This window comes from Octopus sinensis, linkage group LG2 (assembly GCF_006345805.1).
Source record: "Octopus sinensis linkage group LG2, ASM634580v1, whole genome shotgun sequence".
NCBI classification, from domain to species: Eukaryota; Metazoa; Mollusca; class Cephalopoda; order Octopoda; family Octopodidae; genus Octopus; species Octopus sinensis.
The window spans coordinates 186,346,071-186,368,363 of record NC_042998.1 but is presented as its reverse complement, the minus strand read 5'-3'; the positions used below and the strand labels follow the sequence as shown (position 1 = coordinate 186,368,363).

The 22,293-nt window shown below is 34.3% G+C and overlaps 1 protein-coding gene across 12 annotated transcripts in view; it reads right to left on the bottom strand.

The window, feature by feature from the left end:
* The window catches only part of LOC115222534 (inositol 1,4,5-trisphosphate receptor type 1), a 324,840-nt gene that overhangs the window by 1,778 nt on the left and 300,769 nt on the right, over positions 1 to 22,293 (bottom strand). For 11 of the 12 annotated variants that reach the window (XM_036500548.1, XM_036500552.1, XM_029792802.2 and 8 more), the window contains 9 exons: positions 19,644 to 19,766; positions 18,436 to 18,608; positions 15,518 to 15,682; positions 13,080 to 13,266; positions 11,746 to 11,841; positions 6,827 to 6,963; positions 4,852 to 5,017; positions 3,043 to 3,203; positions 1,826 to 1,987 (listed from right to left, as the gene is read on the bottom strand). In XM_036500548.1, coding sequence (XP_036356441.1) covers positions 1,826 to 1,987; positions 3,043 to 3,203; positions 4,852 to 5,017; positions 6,827 to 6,963; positions 11,746 to 11,841; positions 13,080 to 13,266; positions 15,518 to 15,682; positions 18,436 to 18,608; positions 19,644 to 19,766 — 1,370 coding nt within the window. The remainder of the gene's footprint in view (positions 1 to 1,825; positions 1,988 to 3,042; positions 3,204 to 4,851; positions 5,018 to 6,826; positions 6,964 to 11,745; positions 11,842 to 13,079; positions 13,267 to 15,517; positions 15,683 to 18,435; positions 18,609 to 19,643; positions 19,767 to 22,293) is intronic. The other variant, XM_036500553.1, reaches the window with a different exon arrangement.

Below are 22,293 nucleotides of genomic sequence, written 5' to 3'. Positions count from 1 at the left end.
TGAAAGAAATACAGAACATCTCAAAATAAATACAGTAACGAAAGGGTTAAAATATATAATAGAGAAACAATTCTTAACACTTTTGATAGCAGCCTGGCTGAAATTGGCTCTGGCTCTGTAGTACAAAGGTCTTGTTTTCAGAAATTTTGAATTAAAATCTTCCACCAAACCTCAGTCACAATTTATGTTCCTAACACTAGCTTAATGATAACTAAGTTATTTTACTAAATTTTTTGTTATATTTAAAGTAATTGAAAGAAATACAGAACATCTCAAAATAAATACAGTAACGAAAGGGTTAAAATATATAATAGAGAAACAATTCTTAACCCTTTTGATAGCAGCCTGGCTGAAATTGGCTCCGGCTCTGTAGTACAAATGTCTTGTTTCCATAAGTTTTGAATTAAAATCTTCCACCAAACCTTAGTCACAATTTATGTTCCTAACACTAGCTTAATGATAACTAAGTTATTTTACTAAATTTTTTGTTATATATCTAAAGTAATTGAAAGAAACACAGAGCATCTCAAAATAAATACAGTAACGAAAGGGTTAAAATATATAATAGAGAAACAATTCTTAACCCTTTTGATAGCAGCCTGGCTGAAATTAGCTCCGGCTCTGTAGTACAAATGTCTTGTTTTCAGAAGTTTTGAATTAAAATCTTCCACCAAACTTTAGTCACAATTTATGTTCCTAACACTAGCTTAATGATAACTAAGTTATTTTACTAAATTTTTTGTTATATATCTAAAGTAATTGAAAGAAACACAGAGCATCTCAAAATAAATACAGTAACGAAAGGGTTAAAAATAAATAAGTCAATAAGAGATTCTCAACATAGGTGCAGGCATGGCTATAGGCACATCTGTGGCTGTGTGGTAAGTAGCTTGCTTACCAACCACATGGTTCAAGGTTCAGTCCCACTGCATGACACCTTGGGCATGTGTCTTCTACTATAGCCTCGGGCTGACCAAAGCCTTGTGAGTGGATTTAGTAGACAGAAACTGAAAGAAGCCTGTCGTATATTTGTATATACTTGTGTCTGTGTTTGCCCCACCACCATTGCTCGACAACCAATGTTGGTGTGTTTATGTCCTTGTAACTTAGCAGTTTGGCCAAAGAGACCAATAGAATAAGTACTAGGCTTTCAAAGAATAAGTCCTAGGGTCAAATTGTTGGCACAGCTGTGGCTGTGTGGTAAGTAGCTTGCTTACCAACCACATGGTTCAGGGTTCAGTCTCACTGCATGACACCTTGGGCAAGTGTCTTCTACTATAGCCTCAGGCTGACCAAAGCCTTGAGTGGATTTAGTAGACAGAAACTGAAAGAAGCCTGTCGTATATTTGTATATGCTTGTGTGTCTGTGTTTGTCCCACCACCATTGCTTGACAACCGATGTTGGTGTGTTTATGTCCTTGTAACTTAGCAGTTTGGTCAAAGAGACCAATAGAATAAGTACTAGGCTTACAAAGAATAAGTCCTAGGGTTAAATTGTTCAACTAAAGGCAGTGCTTCAGCATGGCTGCAGTCAAATGACTGAAACAAGTAAAAGAAGGAGGCATTTGAGCTATTAGGAATAGCAATGAAATCTCCCTCAACTCCCTACCATATTAAAAAAAAAAGGAAGGTTACATTAAATGGTGGAGTCCAAGATACACCATAAATAAAATACTGGATGTTCCAGTCTGGAATGGTTTTGATCATAGGCTCTTGGCTCGGTTGATATGGACTAACCAACAAGAACAACATCCTACTGATCTGCTAATGGGCTTAAGGAGATGATAATTAAAATTCCAAATTTACTTCTTTGAGGTGAACTTACTTGTTCTTTGAGGTCTATGAGTTGTTGTGAGAGGGTAAGGACTAATTTGTTTGTATTATCAAGCTGCTGCTGTAAATTTCGTAGCTCATTCTGTTCCCCATCACTCTCTTCTGCTGTCAAAGACATAGCCCGCATACGAGGGAACCAGTCCAAATTTTTATCCTGCAAAACAAAACTCATATAGAAACAAACTTGATACGAAACTTGATATATTGTATTTTTTTTTCTCCCAATGATGTCATATAGAGAAAGAAACTTTATGTTGGCCTTTTCTGTTGTTGTAGAGACAGTAGATTAACCACCTCCACTATGTGTAGGCTGTTTCCAGAAGTGCCTAGCTCCAAATACACTGACCACCTCTTCACTCATAGTTACTCCATGACAGAAAGTCAAATCAATACACTTACAGCTTCCATGCAGTCACAGGGGATGCCAGATATTGGTTAAGCTTAGCTGTATATATTTACCTTACAGCCTCTCTTTCTAGATTTTCTGTCGGGGTTTACTCCCTTACCCCTTTTTAAATGCTTAATAAAGTACCCCAGAAGGCAGCAATGGTTTATTATTATAGTGGGTATAGTATGTGCAGAGCCAGTCCCAATCTTTTCTCTATTAGGGTGTCTGTGACTGACCTTCTTCTGGAGACATTCCTGTGATACACAAACCCATCTTATAGCTAGGATGTTGACAGGCACTACTACGTCAGGTCAGAGTAGACTTTGGAACAAAAGTGTCTAAGAGGTGATTTCATACTCTTCAAATTCCTGGAATTAGGGAGCCACAAGTGGATACAGTGCAAAGTTATATCCAGGAGAAAAGAAAGACACTCAACCGAAACTAATATATTTCTTTATTGCCCACAAGGAGCTAAACACAGAGGGGACAAATAAGGACAAACAAAGGGATTAAGTCGATTATACCGACCCCAGTGTGTAACTGGTACTTATTTAATCGACCCCGAAAGGATGAAAGGCAAAGTCGACCTCAGCGGAATTTGAACTCAGAACGCAATGGCAGACGAAATACCATTAAGTATTTCGCCTGGTGTGCTAACGTTTCTGCCAGCTCGCCGCCTTCTCAACCGAAGCTAATAGCTGTAGGTTGGTTCCTTTCATAGTAACTGATAACAGCAACAACTGATAACAATATAAATGTAGTGAAAGTAAGAAAGTTCAACCGACTGAAATTGTTTTAAGATAATGCTTGAGTTGACTCACCTTAATCATTGCATAGACATAACTTTCTGGTCCAGTGAATTCAGTGGGGTCTTTTACTTTGACCAAAACAATGAAGAATAAATAATACCACATACAGTGTTCTGATTTTAAATGTTCCTCAAAAGACACTGCTTTGTTATCAAATGATGATCTGTCCAAACCTAATAATTAATATAATAGTTGCATTAAAAATAAAAATGTCTTATAATGTTATATGGCCATACATTTTTTTTTTGGCAGTATTGGGAAAACAACAGATTAAATAACAGCTCCAACAGTTAAGGAGTATTCATTTTATTGATATATGAGCGAGGTCATTGCCAGTGCCGCTGGACTGGCTCCTGTGCAGGTGGCACATAAAAAGCACCATTTGAGCGTGGCCGTTGCCAGTATCACCAAACTGGTCCTTGTGCTGGTGGCACATAAAGCACCCACTACACTCTAGGAGTGGTTGGCATTAGGAAAGGCATCCAGCTGTAGAAACTCTGCCAGATCAGATTGGAGTCTGGTTCGCCAGACCTCAGTCAAATCGTCCAACCCATGCTAGCATGGAAAGCGGATGTTAAATGATGATGATGATGAGTAATGAAATAATGAAATTATTGTATACAGTGCTCAGGTGCACCCCATCTGCTAAGTCAAAATCGACCCTGATATTTTCTATGTTCAATGAAGTTGACATGGACAAAGTGAAAACATTAAATAACTTCTCATATCAAGAGTAGAAGCAGATATTGTTCAGGATCAAGTTTTCATTTCCAGAACTATCAAAGGAAAACAATCAAATGCACCTCAAACATAAACAATTAATTATTCAATTGATGGATGTTGCATTTTCGTCTTATCAGAATATGAATACAAAAATAATAGGGCAAGTCATAAATCAACTTGATCAGGGTTAATTTTGAACCTAAAACATGATTACTTTTTGTTGATTAGCTCCAAATTATCCCTTTGAATCAAAGGCATTCTAGCCATGACTATCCCATCTTTTTGTATATTTAGGACTTCTTTGTCTAATGTAAGCTTACTTTTCTTTTAAGATGGTAAGGACTTAAGAGAAATTAAGCAGTTATTTCTGGCAGGTTACATGACCACACAGAAGCTGCCTTATTTGTTTGTATATTGATAGTTTTGAACCTAGAATATCAATATAGGAACCCTTTACCATTCAGATTATTCTGTAAAATGTAATGCTTTCTCATTCACATTCATCATCATCATCATCATCGTTTAACGTCCGCTTTCCATGCTAGCATGGGTTGGACGATTTTGACTGAGGGCTGGCGAACCAGAAGGCTGCACCAGGCTCCAATCTTGATCTGGCAGAGTTTCTACAGCTGGATGCCCTTCCTAACGCCAACAACTCCGAGAGTGCAGTGGGTGCTTTTTACATGCCACTGGCACGGGGGCCAGTCAGGCAGTACTGGCAATGACCTCGCTCAAAGCTTTTTACACATGCCACTGGCACAGGTGCCAGTCAGGCGACGCTGGTAACGATCATGCTCGTGTTCTTATATAGTTCTATACTGTTCTATAGTGCTATATGTTCTATATATAACACGCACACACTCACATACATATAGCAGGGATAATGCAAATAGGAAGAAACACAAAGATCAAGTATAGAAGGATGATAAAGACATTAAGAAGTATGAGAACAAGTATGAGAACACTATAGGGAAACACACAAAGGAGTATGGAACACAAGTATAACAATTATAGAACAACAAAAGAAAAACATAAAAAATAAATATAGGACTAATATAAGATACATATAGAAAAAGTGTGGAGTAAACATTGACTCACCACATATAAAACAAGTGTTCTTTAATATTTCTTCTTTTTGTTGCTTTTCACTTCTCAGATCAGCAAAGGTATCAATGATGACACCAAATATTAAGTTCAAGACAATAATAATTACAATGAAGAAGAACAGAAGGTCATAGATGACTCGTGCAACAAACAATGGTTCCTGGTAGTGGCAAAAATAAAAAAAAAATAGAAAAAAGTAAATAGAAATCTATTTTTGATGGAAAAAGAAAGTCCTTTTATTATTGCAAAGTAAATCAATTGTTATAATGTTTAACCCTTTCATTACTGTATTTATTTTGGGATGCTCTGTGTTTCTCTCAATTATTTTAGATATAACAAAGAATTTTGTAAAATAACTTCGTTATCATTAAGCTGGTGTTAGGAACATAAAGTGTGACAAAAGTTTAGTGGAAGATTTTAATTCAAAACTTATGAAAACAAGACATTTGTACTCAGAGCCAGAGGCGGTTTCAGCCGGGTTGGTAACGAAAGGGTTAAGGATGGAATTAGTATCTACTATTGCAAAGTGTGTGAAATAGTCATGGTTATAGGTGCAGATATGGCTGTGATTAAGAAGCTCACTTTGCAACTCTGAGATTTTAGGTTCAGTCCTGTCGTGCAGCACCTTGGGCGAATGTTTTCTACTACAGCCCTGGCCTTGTGATGGTAGACGGAAACTGCAGAGAAACCTGTTGTATGTGTGTGTGTTTGTCCTTCACCACATCTTGACAACCAATTTAGGTTTGTTTACATCCCCATAACTTAGCATAACTTAGCAACTGAAACTAATAGAATAAGTATCAAACTTAGAAAAAAACAAGTACTGGGTTTGGTTTGTTCAACTAAAAGCCCTTGAAGGCACTGCTCCAGTTGACCGTAATTCAATAACTAAAACGAGTAAATGATAACAGATACTGAAGATAGAACTCACTAGCAGCAAAAGAGCTTTATGTTGGTTAACTTAAGTAATTTGTTTCCAAAACAATTCTAATTTTTATGCCTTTCTGTAAACATTTACTTAATGATTCTTTCTCACCATTCCTTCAGTAAATATGAAGTTTAAGTTTAGCAGAAGAGGTCATAACAAAACCAACACATATCCAGAATCAGAACTGTTTCCCATTTCTGCCAAACATCAGAATAACATTAGTTACTGACTAATATTGTTTTTCCCTACTTCACTGCATAAGCATTTTTAATAGTCTCTACATTTAATATGTTAGCACCAGCTTAACTATTCAAGTTCTTTTGTTATTTTCAAATGGAGTCATAGTAATTTATGACAACCACAGCTGTCACCAAACCTCACCTTGTTTCCAAACAAGGTCATATTTTCCCTGGCCAAACATGATTTCCACAGAAGACTAGAAATGAACTTGTATGACAGTGATGCTTGCATATAGCCATCACTTGACGTCAAGACAACTACACACACACACACACACACACATACAACAAGCATCTTTCTATTTTCATCTAACAAATCCACTGTCAAGGCTTTAGTTAAGACACTTCACCAGTTAACCCTTGCCTCCTAAGAGACATAGTTGTCTAAAGATGATGGCTATAAATGAGCTAAGTATAAAGACTTGGAGGTAGAAATATCAAAACTCAGTGGATGATGAAAGCCACAGCCAAACAAAATTTCAAGGACAATGCACTAACGTTAATTATTCAAGAAGAAAATGATGTCCCTACCCTTATCCTTAGCACCACGATTTTATATATGTCTACACAATAATAAATTAGTACAGCAGATTCTAAAATATTTTTTGTTAAAATTAATTTAATGACAAACCGAGGGCAGTGGTAATGATGGGGAGGAGAAGTTATTTGAAAATGAGAGTACTGGATGAGATTGAAAAGCATATATTGTATTGTAGACTCTGTGAAACATTTTGAACCATATTTTGCTCAGGATCTTGGAAAGAATTTCAAATCTGGCAGGTACAATGCCATAAACATTCACCTTACTACTGGGCTTGCGCAGGACATCTCCAATACCTCCTCCGTTCCGTAGTCCTTGATTGAGTGATGTAACAATACACATGATCAGAGAATCACATGCTCGCTGTTTATCTTCAACATCATCATCTCTTGTTTCATCTGTAAAGATTTAAATGATTCAATATGTAATAAGCACAACCACAAAGGCATGATTAGAATACATATAGTACACACACACACACACAGAAACATATACACACATATATATACAAATATATGTGTGTGTGTGTATCTTTAGTCATCTTGTTATTCCTGCCCATTAATAATGTTTTCTACTACAGGCACAAGTCCTGGAATTTGGGGGAGAGGGACAGCTAATTACATCAACCTCAGTTTCACTAGTATTTAATTTATCAGGCCCAAAAAGATGAAAGGCAAAGTCAACCTTGGTGGAATTTGAACTCAGAACGTAGTGGCAGACAAAATACCACTAAGCATTTTGCCCCATATGCTAATGATTCTGCCAGCTTGCCACCTTAGTCCTGTCCATTAATAATAAAATATAGATATATACTCATGCTTTGAGTTCTGTTTTCCTGTTCATATAATCAAACCTATATATATATATATATATATATATATATATATATATATATATACATATACATACATACATATACACACACATATATAATTCCATTTCAGTGGCACATAAAATGCATCATCCGAACATGATGAATGCCAGTGCCTCCTTACTGGTTCTCATGCCAGTGACACATAAAAAGCACTATCTGAACGTGATCGATGTCAGGGCTGCGTGACTGGTTCCCGTGCTGATAGCACGTAAAAAGCACCATCTGAACGTGGCCAATGCCAGTGCCCCCTGACAGGCTCCATGCCGGTGGCACATAAAAAGCACCCACTTCAGTCTCAGAGTGGTTGGCGTTAGTAAGGGCACCCAGCTGTAGAAACATTGCTAGATCAGATTTGGAGCCTGGTGTAGCCACTGGCTTTCCAGACCTCAGTCAAACCATCCAACCCATGCCAGTATGGAAAACGGATGTTAAACAATGATGACGATGATGGTATATTTATGTATATCATATATATATATATATATATATATATATATATATATACACACACATATATATGTATATATATTTATGTATATTATATATATATATATATATATATATATATATATATATATGTATATATATATATATATATATATTATATATATCAGATCATCCCATAAGTTCTGTTCGATTTTACCTTTTTTAAAATTGAATGAAATTTAATAGTATTTTAGAGTGTCTAATGGAATTTTAAAATATTTTTATGCATTTGTGCACATTTAAACTAATTAAATATTATTTTGGTGCCCCAGCATGGCCGCGGCCTTCGGGCTAAAACATTTTAAAGGATTTAATAGAATTAAAATTTCTTTGATTTAAAACCTTTCTAACATGGAAGTATCCAAAGAACATTTAAGGCACATGCTTTATGAGTACAAAAAAGGAAACTCTGCAGCCGAAGCGATTTGAAACATACACTCAGTTTATAGGAAAGAATGTTTGAATGAAAGAACTTGCAGAAGATGGTTTGGAAAATTCAGAAGTGGAGATTTCAGCCTTGAAGATGAAGATCGAACAGGACGTCCAGTTGAGTTTGATGATAAGCTCCTTGAGGCATTACTTGAAAAAAATCCTGCATTATCAGTTGAAGAATTGGCAATAGAGCTTAGTTCAAACCATACAACTGTTCATTGTCATCTTTAACAACTTGGAAAGGTTCCTAAACTTAGAAAATGGGTGCCTCATGAATTTTTGAAAAGCAACCACAAATCCCGAGTTGACATCTGCTCTTCTCTCCATTCTCGCAAACTCATTTCACCCTTTTCGGATATACTTGAGACTGGTGACGCAAAATGGATCTTCTATTGAAATGTTAAATGTTGTAAACAGTGGCTTGGTAAAAGGGAAAAAGCTGAACCACAACCAAGAAGGGAACTTCAGAGAAAAAATGTTCTTCTCTCTATCTGGTGGGATTGCAAAGGAGTAATTCACTTTGAATTGTTATCACCTAATGCAACAATCAATGCTCAAGTCTACTGTCAGCAATTAGAACATTTGAACTAAGCTTTGAAGAAAAAAAATACCTGCTTTAGTGAATCGAAAAGGAGTGATGTTTTATCAGGACAATGCACAACCCTACACTGCAAAGATCACATCACAGAAGATTGAAGAGCTTGGTTGGGAAAAAATTCCTCGTCCACCTTATTCTCCTGACCTTGGTGGGAATTTTGGGATTCTTGTGAGTAAATTGTTTTTACTTTGAAGAATTCTCTGTCAATGTTCACAGTGTTTTAGCTAGATCTATTCTCTTAATGTTTATTTTAATAATGCTAATGTTAAATCGATATAAAGCTGTTAATGTTATGTAATGAACTGTCCTGTGAAGAAGACATATTTTTTATTATCAGGTGCGAGATGAAATTAGGATGTCGAGCTGGTATAGCAGGAAATACAGAAAAAACAAAAAAGCAAACAGAAAAAACCAAACAAAACATCACAAAAGTTAAAAAACATTGCTCTAGAAAGAAAAAACTACAGAAGCATCAAACTGATGAACTAAGTAATGTAACAGTAAAAAGTTTCAGTACAAATATGCATGATTATTACTTCATTCTATAAACCTCTTTCTCTCTTTCCTATGTTACTAGATATGTTTTTCACCCCTATCTAAAGGACTCCTGATTACTAAAAGTATATATAAATGTTCATCCAGGTGTAAATTTTATACTATTGGATTCTTTGTCTGAAGAATTTCTAAGATGGGATATCTTGCATGTTTTTTACAACATATTCAATTTTGTAACTCTTATTTGCAAATGACATAAAACACATGTAATGGTGAATAAAACCCCCCAAATTTTCTGTTTTGATATATATAGCAGAAGAAGAATGTAATGGATGACAATGAAAACATACAGACAGAAGGACGATACAAAGACGGACAAGAAAACAAGGATTGAACATTTGTGGCTTTCTATTCTTCAGTCAAGCTTCCACTTATCATTACAGTTTCAGCCTGTTACACTTGAGACTGTTCAAAATTGGTAGGCCCCAAAAATCTAAGCTAAGGGCGTTAAATTTTGGGAAGAAATCGAGTGAATATGTGCAACAACACAGACAAAAAAAATGAGAAAACGGAGAAAATGTTATACGAGTACAAATACAAACAACAAGAATATCAACAGATGTCTTTCAACTAAAAGAAGTTTAGCTAAGCTGGTGTGTGAAGTGGAAGCCTTGTGGCAACAAACAGGAAAATAAGGTGTTGTGCGAGCAGTGGTCAGTCCAAGAAAGAAAGATCATGCTTGGCTGAGCACCGTCACATGGGAGGAACAGAGAGCGGTAGGGAGCAGAGAGATTGAAGAATTAGGGAAGAAACTAGAGAGAGAGAGAGAGAGAGAGGCACGAGAGGTAAGAGGAAAGTAGAGGGGTTAAAGAAAGAGAATGCCAAGAAATGTGAGAAAGGGGGAGCAAGAAAGAAGAAAGTTGTACAGAATTAGATATATACTTACAAGCTGAGCAAAAGGTGTACATATGCTGCTATATGTATATATAAATCCAAAAAAACGGAACAAGAACGGACGACAATGAAAACATACGGACAGAAGGACGATACAAAGATGGACAGGAAAACAAGGAGGGAACATTTGTGGCTTTCTATTCTTCAGTCAAGTTTCCAAGTATAAATTCATGAAGCATTTACATATCAATAAAAAAATACACATGCACAACAATTTATGATAGATCCCTGTAAAGGTTACCTGGTTGATATTCTGACTTTTGTACTTATCTTAGAATCTTTTTACTAACCTTGTATTAGTTTTAGAGAGAATTCAATGAAAAATATTGGTTTCAGCTTAAAAATAGAGATATTAGCTCGGAAATCCTATCATAGTGGGACAAAACATGTTTACATATAGGGGAAAATTTTGAATAAAAAAATCTGAAGAAAGATAGAGGTTGTTTATTAGCATATTTAGAGTGAATTAACAAAACAAATAAGAATTAACTGTAAAGAACAATGCAAGAATATTAGTGAGGTTTTAATTTCAGGATAAGATGAGAATACTAGACATGTTACAACATGCAATAAAAGAAATGGTCAATCTTCTAAAGAACATTCAGATGTTTGCTTAAATTTCAGTTGACATTATCTATGATGAATAATTAAATTCTGTATAAATTATTTCTGAAAAGCAAGACTGAGTGGTGAGTTGTTTTTATAGAGATTTAACTACCTCTGATATAACTTCTTGAGTATTTTGGGCAGAACGAAATTGTTCCCAATGATAAATGTTTGACTAAATACCCTATTAAGCATGTATAATTTGATTTGATAACCTGGATTAGGAGTTTCTTCAATAACTATTTTAATTCAGTTAAAATTTTATTATCAATCCAGTTTTCTTATAACTGAATATCTATCATTATCTACTGCATTGATTTCTCTAGTGTTTCACAGCTAACGAACACTTTAGGTCTAGCTCTGCAAGCTCCTAATTCGGTTCTCTAATAAACAAAACTCCAGTAAAGAAAATAAGCAATTTGTAAAGTGCAAACTGAATATAGAAGGGAGATTTTCATCATTAGTGCTCTCATTTGGCCATCTACATGATTATTAGATTCTCCCCACTGCTGCTAAATCCAGTTCACTTCTTAAACCTTTTGTTACACTGAGTTGAAATATATGGACTTGCATCAATGAATTTTTAAAATAATGAAGAATTAAATTCATTAAATTGTTTAATAAATACTTTAATGTTGATATAAATGTTAAATTATTTGGTAGTTATTTGTATTTGTATAGATGATTTTTTTTTGTCTTTGTTGTAAATAAAGTGAAAGAAGATGAATGATTCACCTTTATGCCACCAGTTCCAGTGGTCCCATGATTTACTTACAGAGCAGCTGTCATTATTGGAGCAAGTGTCAGATGTAATATTAGAAACAGTGTCGTCTGAAATTAGTACAAAACAGTGCATATCAAAGATTGAAGTAGTAACAGTAACTATTTTCAGCAACAAATACCTCACTTTTAATTCGAGGATGTTAATTTGTTGTTAATACCAACAAAATTAAATGATTATGGAAAAGGTTTTAGTATTAAGATTATATTTCTGTAAAGATTTTCTGGAGGAAAACTGAATTAAAATTAGATATTGTTGCTATCCAATAGTTTCAAGAGACCATAAAGTAATTAGTTCCCATGAATGGTTCACCAACAACTAATTATTCTGAAAGGATTATCAAAAACTAGTTGCTGTGAAGAAGAACTGGCAACTAATTACTTTATAAAGGTCAGAAGCAACCGGTACAAAGATATTACATCAGAAAATAATAGATTAGTGTGAAGAGTCAGACAGAAAATAAATGTTATGAAGAAATCACAACACCAGTTACTGTGAAGAGGTCAGATTACAAACCAGCTGCTAGAAAGGTATTGGATATCAATCAATGGCCTTGAAGATAACAGCCAGCCGTTATGGAAATAGCAACCGATTTGTTTTGAAGGAGACAAAGAAGAAGCAGAAAAGATGAGATTAGATAATAACTAATATGAAGAGGTTGATAATAGATACTGGAAATAGATCACACAGTGATGAAATAGTCAGTGCATAGAGGAGACCATTTGACAACCAGTAGCTATAATGAAGCTGGAGAGCAACAAGTTGTTATGAAAAGATAAACATTATATAGTAACCAAGTGCAATGAAGTTACTTAGAAAAAAGTGAGACAGGAATGTGAGTCTGACAGCTTCATTATTTTGAATGCATTTTGATTATACAAGTTTATGTAGATGAGTACTGACTTCTTCAAGCTTCATATGTCCTGTATTTATGTAGTTTTTTTTTTATATCAATCAAAGATGTAATACAAATCTATCTTAGAGTACAAATATATAAAATATTCTTGAAGATCTTTATCCAAGATTCAAAAAGTATAGTTTCCTTTAAATGACATCTTTACAAAATTAAAAAAAAAAATGAAAACTAAGATTACATAGAAATTAATATGATCAAATAAGTCATCTGATGAGGAGAATAACTTTATTACATGTTAGTATGGAAAAAAAGGAATTACTTTAGAAAAAATTTAGTAATGTAAGAAAAAAAAAATTAAAAAATTAATTGAAATTAAAGAAAATATAAGATAAAACAGGAAATAAACAGATTAGGAATTCATTTAAGTCTTACTTGGAATTTCTGTCAAATGCTCCACTTCCATCATAAAGTCATCTCGGAAGAAGACGTAACCAATGATAGAAAAGAGGTAGATGAGAATTACGGCAAGAACCGTAGTGAGAATGATTGAACGTCCGTTTCTTGTAACAGACTTTATCACATTGAGTAAGGTTTCTTCTCTGTAAACAACATCCAGAAGCTAGAAACATAAAACAAACAATCCACATCAATATGGGTGAATTTTTGCCCCACAAAGTACATGTATACTGAATCATCATTTAACATCTACTAGCACTATGACCTGGTGTTGTCGGGTCATAGTGCTAGTGCATGCATATACAGGTGCGTGCGTGCACACATAACACGCAAGTACTGTCCAAATCTCTGACCAATCACGTACAGCTAGCTAGCATTCAATTGGCATATCAAGTTTCAGGCATTTTGATTGGGTTTTCGATAGAAAATTCACAAAAAAGTCACTTCTATTGAATTTTTAATGGCTTTGCGGGGTGACTGGGGAAATGTAAAGATGTGCATGACCACTCTTGGACGGTTTTGAATGACCATAGAAAGTGCGATCCCTCTAACTGAAAAATTGTGGATTTGTATAAAGGACACACACACACAGACATTTTGCTGTTTATATATATAGAGATTTCTGTGCTGGCATGGGTTGGACAGTTTCACAGGATCCAGTGGATCCAAGAACTGCAGTGTGCTCCAGTGTCAGCTTTGGTAAGTTTCTACAGCTGGATGCCCTCCCTAATGCCAACCACTTTACTAAATGCACCAAGTACTTTTTACATTTATGTGTGTGTCCCCGTCCATGTGTGTTGTACTGGGTGCCTTTCTTGTGCCACCAGCATCAGTGAGGTCACCGTGCACCTTGTAAGACTATTTAACCTGAGGTGAATCTATAATAAATACATTCATAAATTATTGCATTATTTCAAGGTAACTAACATTTTGTTTACTCATTAATTTCTTTTGTGCTGGCTGCAAAATGTATGCATGCAGGCATAGCCTTGATGGTGTACATAAAAATATATCTATCTCTTTCTCTTTACTTGTTTCAGTCATTTGACTGCGGCCATGCTGGAGCACCGCCTTTAGTCGAGCAAATCGACCCCAGGATTTATTCTTTGTAAGCCCAGTACTTATTCTATCGGTCTCTTTTGCCGAACCACTAAGTGACAGGGACGTAAACACACCAGCATCGGTTGTCAAGCAATGCTAGGAGGACAAACACAGACACACAAACACACACACATATATATACACATATATACGACGGGCTTCTTTCTGTTTCCGTCTACCAAATCCACTCCCAAGGCTTTGGTCGGCCCGAGGCTATAGTAGGAGACACTTGCCCAAGGTGCCATGCAGCGGGACTGAACCCGGAACCATGTGGTTGGTAAACAAGCTACTTACCACACAGCCACTCCTGTGCCTATATGTATATTATTTTTTTCATTGATAGAGTTGTTCATTTAATGCTTGCTTTTACACATTTGACTCTGTGGAAGAATTTTGAGATCAAATACCCATTTTGTCATCGACCACCACCTGTTTTTAGGTAAGGGACTTCCCTATTCCACAGGCCTTCAAAATAGCAGAGTGACTATTATGTCAGACATATAAAGCTGTGTACAGATATTAAACACATTGTGCACACTCAAATGTGGAACAGCCATCACTGCAGAAACTGTTTAGGATAAGAGATTCTCCTTACAAACATTGTGTGTGAAAACACAACATGCTGGTCTATGAATAATGTCATCAAACTATAGAGCATATTTCTGAATTGTTACATTTCATCAGCAAAAGACCCTTATTCAATTGTCGTTTAGATCTTTTAATAAGCATGTTTTGTTTCTGTTTTTTTTTGTCTTTGATCTGTGGTTTTCGCATAACAAAGATTAAATGGGAAGATTAGAAATTCTGGCGATTTATTTGTTGCACACACAAGTAAATTTTTCACTTAGAGGAATCTGCTTCATATCTGGATCTTGTATTTTTGATTCTGGATAGTGAGTTTGTTTCTCAAGGTAAGTTCTGTTTGCCCTATAATCTTCAGAACAACCTTTACATTTACTGGCATAAATTAAATTTTTTCCCAAATGGGTGAAGTGATTTTTTTTACAGTGAATATATGTCCTGATTTAAATTTATAAGATATGCTTTCTATAAAGTTGATGCAGGTTCTTCACTCAGGAAGGCCCCAGTTTGTGTCATGTTTTTAGAAGGTAATTTGAATCTGGTAAGTAATTTTGTTTTTAAGGATTTTGGTTGTCATTTGCTTTTGATTATTTTGTGCATTTTTTCTGTAAAAACAGGAATTCAGAGTACCAAAGGAAGCAGCAGCTCCAAATAAATCAATAAACTGAACTAAGTGTACTGTGTGTGAATGTGTGTGTGTGTATTGAGAGAGAGAGAGAGAAAACACTTACAAGAAGACTGTAAAAAAATTCATGAACACAGAGGCCCAACACACACAGCAACAAATAGATAATATGGTAAACAAGCTCAAAGTCCATCAGCAGGTGTTTAAAGGAGCGGGTAAAACTGCCCCTGTTTCCCATTAGACTGATAATGAATATACCTTTGTTCAGCACCTGTGAAAGAGAAAAATAAAGTTATACTGTGGAATAGTAGTGGTAGATATAGTAGTAAGATATACTGTAAAACAATAAGTATAGTGATATAATATGGGTTGCATTGGTTATAGCTGTAGTGTAATGCACCATGCATGTTGCATGATACAATTAAGGGAGTTTTTAATTATTAAAATGGATCCACTAATTGCCGTCTAATAAACTAGTAAAAAATATTTGCATTGGGTTTCAAAATCCCACAAGGCATGAGTGTGTGTACACATCATAGTGATAGTATTGAATATAGTCTACAAGGCATCATGGTAGTATTGACTATAGAAACACTATGTATATAGTCTAGTGCAGTGTTTCTCAACCTTTTTACCCTTGCGTAACCCTTAAAATAAATTACATGTCTCAAGGAACCCTTGGACAAAAAAAAATTATATACTATATCTTTTTTGTCATAGTTCACATGGTAAATATCACACACACACACACACACATACATTTTTCCTCAACTTGTTTTTTCTGTGTCCCTTTCTGTAGAAGAGTGTAGGCTCGAAACGTAAAAGACTTTTTCTAATCCCGAGCGTTATACTAATACATCTGTTTGTTTTGTACACCACCTGTCTTCGTCTTTTTCGTAAACTCCCCCCCCCCATATACATACATACACACATATATATATATATATATATATATATTAGAAGGCTTGGAGATGATGTACAGGTATTATATATTAGAAGAAATTAGGTACTCAGAAATCTGGAATCTGGATGGTTTTATATTTACAGATATTTATTGGTATGTTACATGTTTTTATAAAAACATGTAACATACTAATAAATATCTGTAAATATAAAACCATCCAGATTTCTGAGTACCTCATTTCTTCTAATTTATATATATATATATATGGTTGTCATATTTTTATATAACACAACGGTTGGATAGGATGATGTCTATATTACAATAACCAACAATATATGTTGTACATGTATAGTCATATTACAATCATGAAATTAGCATTAACTTATCTCACTCTTTCCCGCAGAACCCCTAGAAACCTTTTGCAGAATCCTAGGGTTCTGGGGAACCCCTGTTGAGAAAAGCTGGTCTAGTGTAATATTAGTCATAACTGTGTATGTAATTTGTAATACTGTCGTATAGAGTAGTAATGCATGTAGTCTACAGTTTAGTGCAATATAGACCATAATAGTGTGTTGTGGGTAAGACACCAAAGGCCCCAGTTTAAGAGTTAAGAAGTTTTGGGGGGTAAATAGAGTCACTACTACTCCTAGGTTTACTCTGACCTAGAATGATAGTACCTGTCAAGGACTCCAGTTATGAGTCAAATTACAGAAGATAGTCCTGTGGCTAAGACATACAAAACTCAACCTGATAGGCTTCACACTTTAAATTTCCATTTCTACCTTTGTTTTTAAAATATTATCTGAGTTAATTAGGCCACTAGGTTATTACCCAGTTCTTTCAAACAACTCTTATTCTGGTCCCTAGACATGTGTCACATAAGCCCACTGGTGTGTAGACATGTTCTGATGTCACGTGAAGTAGTCCCTCTGTCTAAAGGTTAAATAGGCCCTGTACCTTAAGGGCAAGCTTGGCACAGCAGGAAGCCAAAAGAGTAAACAATAAATAAACAAGCAGAAATTAATGAGAAAATCATGAATTTCCAGACTTTGGCATAGAGGTCCATGATTACTGATAGTGATAGACATAATACCCGAAGAGACAGAATGTGTATACAAAGTGTAATGTCATGGGGTTAGTAGACTTAGTAATAGCAGTGCTATTTATAACAGTTGTATATGTGGTGCTATGTTAGTAGTAGTATGATAGTTTTGTTGTATAGCTTAACCCTTTTGTTACTGTATTTATTTTGAGATGCTCTGTGTTTCTTTCAATTACTTCAAATATAACAGAGAATTTAGTAAAATAACTTAGTTATCATTCAGCTAGTGTTAGGAACATAAATTGTGACTAAGGTTTGATGGAAGATTTCAATTAAAAACTTCTGAAAACAAGACATTTGTACTCAGAGCCAGAGCCGGTTTCAGCTGGGTTGGTAACGAAAGGGTTAATTAGAAGCAGAAAGGCAGCACCAATTTTACAGATTCTTGAGATGGATGAATGGATGGAGAAAGAAAGGGAGCAAGAAACCATAATTCATACAACAGTATGAAGCAGTACCTCAAGATATTTAGTTGTCTTCAGTTCAGAAATCTGATCTGAATGCTTGCAACAGAGTGGCCTCAAGTAAATGCACCCAAAAGCCAGGTGACAGTGTTAAACTAAATGATTAATATTTTATATAACAACAAGATGTTGTCATGTATATTGAACAGCAATTACAACTACTACCCCTTAGTAGTCTCTTTTGCCAAACCGCTAAGTTACAGGAACATAAACACACCAACATCAGTTGTCAAGCGATGGTGGGGGGACAAACACACAAATACACACACACACACACATATATATATATACATATACAACGGGCTTCTTTCAGCTTCTGTCTACCAAATCCATTCACAACACTAAGTATTACATTGTTTTAAAACCAAAACATTTAGTTCTGTATGAGAGCATTTCCAAAGACTGCATAATAAATATTTTTGTCTTATTTACTTTACATTTTTACCAGTATAATTATCTATATTAGATGAGCTGATTAATTAATCATATTAATGAAAGATGAATAAAATTCATTTAGAAATTTATTTAAAAATATGAAGCAAATATATTATTACATTTAAGGCTCCTAAAAGCCAGAGGGTTGGTGCTAAACCAACAGAGTAAATAAGTCGTAATATTGTTGAAACGATGAGGGTCCGAATACCTGCCGGTCGAGGAACCATTATGACTATGACTAAGGACGCAAACATGGCTGCCCACACTAATCCTGATAGGCGGGAATCCAGTTCTGGAATAGAAGACATTATAGAATTATAAAAAAAATATTCCCTGAAGGATGACAAATGCAACCATTTAACAACAATATTTAAATTCTGTTTGTTTTTCATGAACAGAAAGTTCCTACCTCCCAAATAAACTCAGTCTGGTAGGCTTCATACTTTAAATTTCCATCTCTACCATTATATACCTTTGTTTTTAGAGTATTATCTGAGTTAATTAGGCCACTAGGTTATTACCCAATTCTTTCAAACAACTCTTATTCTTAATTTTACTTAACTGATTTGAAAAGCATTTAAACATATATGATACATTATTTACATTATTAAAATTTGACGGATATTTGTCCTCATCTTGTTTGTTGTTAACACAACATTTCAGCTGATGTACCCTCCAGCCTTCTTCAGGTGTCTTGGGGAAATTTCGAACCTTGGTTCTCATTCTTAAGGTATTTTTCGATGTTGTTGTTGTTATTATTATTATTATTATTATTATTATTATTATCATAATTATTGTTCGGGTCACTGCTTGGAATGGAACTCAGAATCTTGGGGTTAGTAGCTCGCGTTCTTAACCACTACGCCATGTGCCCATATGCAGCATATCAGCCGAAACGTTGTGTTAACAACAAACAAGATGAAGACAAATATCCATCGAATGTAAATACTGTACATAATTCCTCATCTCTTTAATATAAAACTGTATTATATAGGATACATATTTACATGTAGATGGACCAGTTTGATTTAAGCTATTATTATTGCCATTATTTTTATATCCACATTTTCCATGCTGGCATTCACAACCATTAGTCAACCTGGTTTTTTGATAGATGACACTTGCCCAAGGTGCCATGCTGTGAGAGAGGACTTGAAACTGCATGAATGCAAAGTGAACCTGTTAACCACACAGCCACACCTGCATCTCTGGCAACGACTGAAAATTTAGCATATTTTTGAGAAGGAAGTTAATGGAATAACTTTACTAAGTTAATGGAATAAAAATTAAGTTGTAACAGAAACGAAAATGTTTAATGTGAACATACCTTTTGTGGACTGTCCAAAAGGATAGAAAAAGGCAACTAACAAATTCATGAGAACAGCCAAATTAAATGAAATATTTCCCCATAGTAGCATATGACTACTAAACCAGAAAAGTAAGGAATTAGCTGAAATATATATATGTGTACAAAAAAACAGGTTAGAAAATATAATTTATATACATGCGTAAATACAATATTAACAGAAATGTGTAAATACTTCATAAGTAGCCTTACAATTTATTAAACCAGTTGGTTGAATAAACTGTTGGTCAAAATAAATTTTATAATAAATTTGATTGTGCTTTCAGTATTGAGTTTCCTCAACAATAAACCTTTTGTTAGTATCAAGCATTTCAATACTCAATGAAATACATATCAACACTTGATTCAGTATCAGTGTGGTCTCATATCCACTCATCACTAAATATCATTGTGATTCTTGTTGCTTTATGCAGGTAGTACTTGAACAGATCAGCAATACAGCTCATTCCATAAATCACACATTCTACTTCTTCACACATGTCACCCAGTCACAATAATTTTCATGCCCTGGCTCTTAACTCCATCTACACCAGTGGTTTCTAATGGACTTTTGGCCATGCCCCACCGAATCATTTCTAAAATCCTGATGTCCCCTTGCGATATTTAATTTTTGTTATTCAAAATTTGGTTAATGTTTACAATATTACCTGGAAACAAATGAAAAAAAAAATAGTGCAACAGATGTACAAAATGCGTGGAGAGCAACAGGGGTGGGTGGGGAGAGGACTTTGGAAAATTCACAAGATCCAAGTATTTCCCTCATAACTTTTAGGAAAATGTTTTTTTTTAAATGAAATTTTATATAAATATCTTTCAACCGGCATAGATTATGATTATAAAGAAATTTGTGGGAAAATTTTTTTCAAGAGAGTGGGGAGAGGACTTTGGAATTTCCACAAGATCAAGTATTTCCTCTCAGACTTTTAGGACAATGTTTTTTTTTAAATGAAATTTTATATAAAGATCTTTCAACCGGCTAGATTATGATTATAAAGAAATTTGTGGGAAAATTTTTTTTCCAGAAGTGGGGAGGGACTTTGTGGACATTCACAAGATCCAAGTATTTCCCTCATAACTTTTAGGAAAATGTTTTTTTTTAAATGAAATTTTATATAAAATATCTTCAACCAGGGCATAGATTATGATTATAAGAATTTGTGGAAAATTTTTTCAAGAGAGTGGGGAGAGGACTTTGGAAAATTCACAAGATCCAAGTATTTCCCTCAGTACTTTTAGAAAATGTTTTTTTTTAAATGAAATTTTTATATACATCTCTTTCAAACGTCATAGATATATGATTATAAAGAAATTTGATGGGAAAATTTTTTTCAAGAGAGTGGGAGAGGACTTTGGAAAATTCACAAGATCCAAGTATTCCCTCATAACTTTTAGGAAAATGTTTTTTTTTAAATGAATTTTATATAATATCTTTCAACACGCATCAGAATTATGATATATAAAGAAATTTTGTGGAAAATTTTTTTCAAGAGAGTGGGAGAGGACTTTGGAAAATTCACAAGATCCAAGTATTTCCCTCATAACTTTTAGGAAAATGTTTTTTTTTTAAATGAATTTTATATAAATAATTTCAACCGCATAGAGTATGATTATAAAGAAATTTGTGGGAAAATTTTTTTCAAGAGTGGGGAGAGGACTTGGAAAATTCACAAGATCCACGTATTTCCCTCATAACTTTTAGGAAAATGTTTTTTTTTAAATGAAATTTATATAAAATATCTTTCAAACCGTCATAGATTATGATATAAAGAATTTTGTGGGAAAATTTTTTCAAGAGAGTGGGGAGAGGACTTTGGAAAATTCACAAGATCCAGTATTTCCCTCATAACTTTTAGGAAAATGTTTTTTTTTAAATGAAATTTTATATAAATATCTTTCAACCGGCATAGATTATGATTATAAAGAAATTTGTGGGAAAATTTTTTTCAAGAGAGTGGGGAGAGGACTTTGGAAAATTCACAAGATCCAAGTATTTCCCTCATAACTTTTAGGAAAATGTTTTTTTTTAAATGAAATTTTATATAAATATCTTTCAACCGGCATAGATTATGATATAAAGAAATTTGTGGGAAAAATTTTTTCAAGAGAGAGTGGGGAGAGGACTTTGGAAAATTCACAAGATCCAAGTATTTCTCTCATAACTTTTAGGAAAATGTTTTTTTTAAATGAAATTTTATATAAATATCTTTCAACCGGCATAGATTATGATTATAAAGAAATTTGTGGGAAAATTTTTTTCAAGAGAGTGGGGAGAGGACTTTGGAAAATTCACAAGATCCAAGTATTTCCCTCATAACTTTTAGGAAAATGTTTTTTTTTAAATGAAATTTTATATAAATATCTTTCAACCGGCATAGATTATGATTATAAAGAAATTTGTGGGAAAATTTTTTTCAAGAGAGTGGGGAGAGGACTTTGGAAAATTCACAAGATCCAAGTATTTCCCTCATAACTTTTAGGAAAATGTTTTTTTTAAATGAAATTTTATATAAATATCTTTCAACCGGCATAGATTATGATTATAAAGAAATTTGTGGGAAAATTTTTTTCAAGAGAGTGGGGAGAGGACTTTGGAAAATTCATAAGATCTGAG